Source organism: Lepidochelys kempii, chromosome 8 (genome assembly GCF_965140285.1).
Source record: "Lepidochelys kempii isolate rLepKem1 chromosome 8, rLepKem1.hap1, whole genome shotgun sequence".
Taxonomy (NCBI): Eukaryota; Metazoa; Chordata; order Testudines; family Cheloniidae; genus Lepidochelys; species Lepidochelys kempii.
Window position 1 is genome coordinate 75,708,589 of NC_136387.1, and position 6,000 is coordinate 75,714,588.

Consider the following 6,000-nt stretch of genomic DNA (forward strand, 5'->3'; position numbering starts at 1 on the left):
CAGTGACAATACAAACCTGAAAATCCTATACTTTGCAAGAACACGAATAATAATGTAGAAGTGTATGCTCAATATAGTTAAAATAAGTGTATGAGTATCAAAAGTACTAATTTTATTGCATAAATTATCTTTTGTGCTATCTCACAGTTGTGTTCCAAAAAAAATGCAAACTGTAGCAACTAAAATAAAACTTCCCAAACATTTTAGGAAATCATAACACCATTGACTATGTGACACGCCACAGCTGTCCTGGGCTTACAGGCAGGGAACAGGGCCCCCCATTTAGTGCAGGTGGCCCAACGGGTGCGGGTGGCAGGTCAGAGCATGGCAGTCAGAGGTTCACCAGCACTGATAGTTCCGCATAGGTCTGGTGCAGTAGGAAGTCCATCAGGGTACTGGTAGAATCTCCTTCCTTAGAGGTTTTCAAGGTCAGGCTTGACAAAGCCCTGGCTGGGATGATTTAGTTGGGGATTGGTCCTGCTTTGAGCAGGGGGTTGGACTAGATGACCTCCTGAGGTCCCTTCCAACCCTGATATTCTATGATTCTGTGATTCTAAGCTGGTAGCTGGGACTGAGCTGGGCTGCTGCTAGCTAGGACCAGCTGGTTACTGTCTAGCTGCACTGGTGCAATAGGGGAGGTGGTGTGTCACGCTGAGCAGGAACCATGCAAGATCCTGGCTCCCCACTGCCACAGGGAACCCCATGGTGGCTTCTCCCTGTCACAAGCAGCCAAGCTCCAGCACCAGGGATGGAGAGGAAGGCAGTGCCAATAGCCTCTGCAGAGCTAAGAGCCCACTTTGCACAAGGGGTACTGCCATAATAGGGGCACCAGCTGGAAATGAACAGCTGCAGCAGCTGGGGAAAGAGAGCCCTTCTGCTAAGCCCAATTCATCCAGCTCTGCAGCTCAGGGATGAACAGTAGCTCAGTAGCAAATGGAGGGGATATTGTAGGGCAGGGCTGAGATGGGTGGAGGGGAGCTGTGGGTATGCTGCAGGGCTGGGCTAGGTGGAAGGGGATGGAAGGGAGCCCCTGGGATATTGTGGGGGTGCTTCAGCCGGGAGCTGGAGGAGCCCCAGCTGAGCTGGTGAGCCAAGCACAGGGGGAAGATAGCAGGGATGGGAGGCCTTGTGTTACTGGAGAATCAGGAGAATCTGTGTGCTGCTGCAGGCAGAGATAAGTTGGGGGATGGAGCAGGGGAGCTCCTGCAAGCTGCTTCCCCCACAGATCCCTGGCTGGCCCCTGTCCCAGCACTGTCCTCTGGACAGAGCTCTGGCTCCTTCTGCCCTGCCCCCCGGCAGAACAGAGCTCTGGGTCTGCTCTGGGAGCACTTAACCGCTGGCCAAAAAACCACTGGCACCTGTGCCTCATAGTTTGAGAACCTCTGGTCTAGAGTGACCCTCCCTGGTGCTGCTGATGCCCTTTCCATTATTGTTACTTTGATAGTTTAATGTCATTAATATTTCGTGTTCATGTTTAGGAATAGGTAAAGTTTCCACCTGCCTCCAGACTCTCCCTCGGGTTTAGCTTCATGGTAAGCATAAATCATTACACAATGTAAAGTACAGTTTGAAGTTATTTCCCAACCATGGCTGATGTAGAGTTTTTCCCTGTGAGGCCTCTGTTGCAAACTTCAATTTCCTCTGCCCCTACAGGGCTCAGCCCCTCTCAATCCTAAATCCACATGCTAGTATGCTTCAGCAGTAATTATGCTGTACCTTCATGCATAGTTCAAACACCTGATAAGACATTGATTTTGCAAGTGGCTCTGCATCTCTATGCATTGTCATAAAGTCTGTCAACCTATTACAAGAAGTTCATAATCACTGTTTTCTTATTACTCCTTTTAACCATCGAATAGACAAATGGTAAGAAAGCTTCAGCTAAGAGTCCTAGAGATAGGACAGAACCAAAACTTTTGTTTCTGTTTGGCACTTGTATGATGTGAGCAGATGATGGTGCATTCCTCATTGGTGTAGCAGATGTAAACAAGACTTCCTTGCAGATAGAAGTTCTCATTCATGTTTGGATTTAAATCAAATTAGCTTGAATGCGTCAACATTTTGAAGCTGTAACTGTATTTTTATGACATAATTTGAACTATAGTTATCAACAGATCTTCCAAGACTGAAAAAGTTTTAAGAATGAAAGGGAATTTCAAACTGTCATTGGGTAATTCCAGGTAATTCCACAATAACAGTTACTAGAGCTTGCTGGAACTAAAATGTGTCTAGCTTAATGATCGTCCTATGGTTTTTAGAGGAGAACAAACACTGTAATAACCAAAGATGGGAAAAGACTGTCTTTGCTTCTTTGTGAATCGTTTTTTAGAGTTTGATAGGTAATGGAAAGTTTTGGCATTTTGATTGCAATTTAACATGGCACAGTAAGAGAAAATAAATGGGTTTTTCACCATGGATATAAATGAAGGTTTGTTGAATATTTCTGTTTGGTTTAGGACTAACTGTTAATTGTTCACTTTTATATATGGAAAATGTTCTTCCTTCCTTCTTAGCCTTAGATTGTAAGCAAAAAAAGTCAAGATCAAGATCTGGAAGCAAGAAAAAAATGCTGCCATTACCTCACGGAGCTGATGAAGTTTACATACTCCGGTGCAGGTACCTGCAGGGGGTTTATAATGGGTTAATTGGAATTACAGGGTCTGGGTTTTTTTTTTAAAAAGAGGTTATAAATTGTTGCCTTTATATAAGAATATTCAGAAGTATATATTGTAACTGCATTTGATTTAAAAAGCCAGTATTGAGCAAAACAAATAACTAAGTTTAATATTACAGTAAGCTAAACAAAAAAGAATCTGAAACAGTCTTACAATTTGGAATAGACTTTTTTTTTCCCCCTCCCCTCGCTGAAAATGTGTTTTCCATATTTCATATTTGGGCAATGTTCTTCCCCTGCACAAAACAAACAAAAGCCTATTACTGGAAATGGGCCATTAACTATAGCATTACAATTGTGAAGGTATAATGTATAGTATAAACTTTAATCTTGTGTTTGAAACAATTATCAAGTATTGTTGAATTAAATGAAAACCCTAATGGTTTCATGGTTAAAAAATATATTAAAATGAGCTTTTAGGAGAAAAGTTGACTTTCGGTATAATTCTTAACCCTTAGCAATGTCGTCTGACTTGTACTGTATTTAATGCTAATATATCTTGATGGAATGATTTTAAAATTTGCACAGGTTTTGTGGTCTGGTCTTTCGAGGACCATTGTCTGTTCAGGAAGACTGGATAAAGCACTTGCAGAGACACATCGTCAATGCAAATCTTCCACGGACTGGGGCTGGCATGGTTGAGGTCACATCGCTATTTAAAAAACCTGCTTCAATTACTGAAACTTCGTTTTCTTTACTGATGGCAGAAGCAGCATCATAGAACAAGGAAATGTTTTAAATTGAATTGGATGTAAATTTGAAATACTTTGTCATTTTTTAAAAAATATTGCTACACTAAATTATGTTTATAAATCCTAAAGCCAGAGAAGTAGGGAAAGTGAATTACAGTAACATCAAAACAAATTGAGTACTTAACAGTTACAGTAAGTAGTCTTTATATTTTATATAGGGTGGCAGATGTGTTTTTAAGGTTTACTATGTTTTTGTCAGTTACTGTGTTCACTATCAATACAAGATCATTACATGTAAGCAGCCATTTTTAAATTGTTGCACATGGGTACTTATAGACAGATTTTATTAAAAACAAACCATGCCCTCTGCAGTGTTACCAGAATCAAGGCTCTGTTTATTCAAAACAAAAAACCACACACACACACACACACACACACACACAAAAAACACTTGCATAGTAAAATAAGATATTATATTTTGTTTGTATGTATGTAGTGTTTTGTATAATTCCAAGAACCGCTAATACAACTTACTCAACTTAGGGCATTAAATATCATGTACTTCATAGTTCAAGAGACTGTTTCATTCAAATAGGGCAATTAGTACTATTCTATCTAGGTGTGTAAGTGTTTTTTTAAATCATATGAGGCTTTTTTGTACTAAAAAGTGGAGGGAAACTTGTTTAAACAAATATTTCTAAGAGAAATATGTACATAGTACTGGAAATTATTTGTGGTAAGGAAGTATTCTTTACTTCAGTTGCATTTCTCACTGACAATAAAGTGGTGCATCCATGCTACCTCCTACTTTGTCAACAAAGATGTTATTTACCCTTTACATTTTTGTATCATAGTAGATTCAAATCTAACTTTCTTTATTGCAAAGCATTTTTTTTGTTAAAGTTTGTTTCCTTATGATGTTTTACTTAAAGTCTGACTTGCTTACAGAACAGTTTGCCTCTCTACTACTTTATTTAACACTGTAGAAATGTACTAAGAACTGCTCACTACACGGTTTAGGACTAGACTTTTCATTTATAATTCTGTTTAAATTTTTTTGATCATTTTAACAAATTTGAACACATTGAAATGTTTCTACATATGAAGAGAATGTTTACAATTTAAATTTTAGAACTTGTTTTGGATGTGATTCTATGTATGAAAACTGTGTAACACTATGCTCATGCTAAGGACCTACGTACGGAATTACTGAAATAAATGTGCTGTGAGGATGGACAATATGGTGCAGGTGTCTTGGTCATGATAAATTGTGTTTGTTCATTTAAATTGTCATCAAAACGTGATTTAATTTTTTAATCAGTAAATCAGATTCCTCTACAAATCGGTTTTGTATGCAAGTAACATTTCATTTTATTCATATAGGGTAACTAAAACTGTAGTTAAATCAAGAATATGCATTGGTATTTTCTTTATATGTAAATAAAGTTAAAAGCAGTTAAAACAAGGAGTATTTTGGTAGAGTATATACATACCTCACTGCCAGTGAAATTGCTTTCCTATGGTATATCTCCTTACCAGAAAAATCTCTAAATAAAAAGGTTTAAACAAAATCTAAATGTCTATAATGTGAAGCATTTCTTATTTGCGTTATGTATGAAATAACAGTTCATGAGAAGTTGATTTGTCTTGCTTGAGATTAGAATCTCCTCATTAGTGATCCAGAGTAGAATACATTTATTCACAACATAATATGATCTGTTCACAGATACATTACATTTGATTGGTGTAAATGTCAGGGTGATTTTTTTTTATAAAGTTGAAATAATCTCCATACTAGCACTTACTAATATCTTGCAAAAGTAGCTCTCTAGATGTCTAGGCTAATGTCATTAGAGAGGTATTGTAATGTATTCTTAGTGTAACTCCCTGTGGATAACTTGAAGCTTTAACATGTCCATTATATTGTTACCTGTCTGAATCAAAAATACACCTCAAAATATTCAAAGGATTTTTGTCTGTGGGAAAAATTTGAAAAATAGGATATCTGAAATATGTTGATGGATAGTACAAAACCATCCTACTATAATGTTGTAGGGCTTCTCTTGTTATTTAAAAAGAGTGCTGTCTCCTGATATTTTTAGGATCAGAGGAAAATCTCACAGCAATACTCCTAAGCGTTTCCTTACGTGGTTTTGGTTTGATATACTAAAATTGCATTTAATCTTGATTTTTTTTTATATCTGACCGAAAAACTGAGTGTCTGTTATCATTTAGGAACTGATCCTACACTGTGTAGCACACAGGTGGACTGTTGCGCCCATGCAAAGCTCCATCTACATCAGTTGGGCTTTGCTTGAGTGCAGCAGTACACCCACACATGAGACAATGTGGGATCAGGGCCTTATTCTCTGTCTGCATAGGAGCTGGTTTAGTTGTGGATACTGAAAAATAAGTAGATGTTTGCAAGCAACCTGTGGGATTTTGAGCTCTTGTGGAAAACTTGTTTTGTAAGTGAAAGTGGAGGATTAGAAACAACATTCATGAGAAATGGATGTAAATTAGATAAGAACAATGACATTGCCTTGGAAGTTCATAATGTTTTATTAGAATATTTGTTTATTCTTTTCACAAAAAGATGTTAAGCATATTCTGTGGCTGGTTAACTTATGAAAA

At 37.8% G+C, this 6,000-nt stretch overlaps 1 protein-coding gene across 14 annotated transcripts in view; it reads left to right on the forward strand.

Moving 5' to 3' along the window:
- The window catches only part of ZNF644 (zinc finger protein 644), a 77,397-nt gene extending 72,460 nt beyond the window's left edge, over positions 1-4,937 (forward strand). For all 14 annotated transcript variants that reach the window (XM_073357110.1, XM_073357095.1, XM_073357106.1 and 11 more), the window contains 2 exons: positions 2,514-2,616; positions 3,203-4,937. In XM_073357110.1, coding sequence (XP_073213211.1) covers positions 2,514-2,616; positions 3,203-3,395 — 296 coding nt within the window. In that variant the 3' untranslated portion in view covers positions 3,396-4,937. The remainder of the gene's footprint in view (positions 1-2,513; positions 2,617-3,202) is intronic.
- The last annotated feature ends 1,063 nt before the right edge of the window (positions 4,938-6,000 follow it).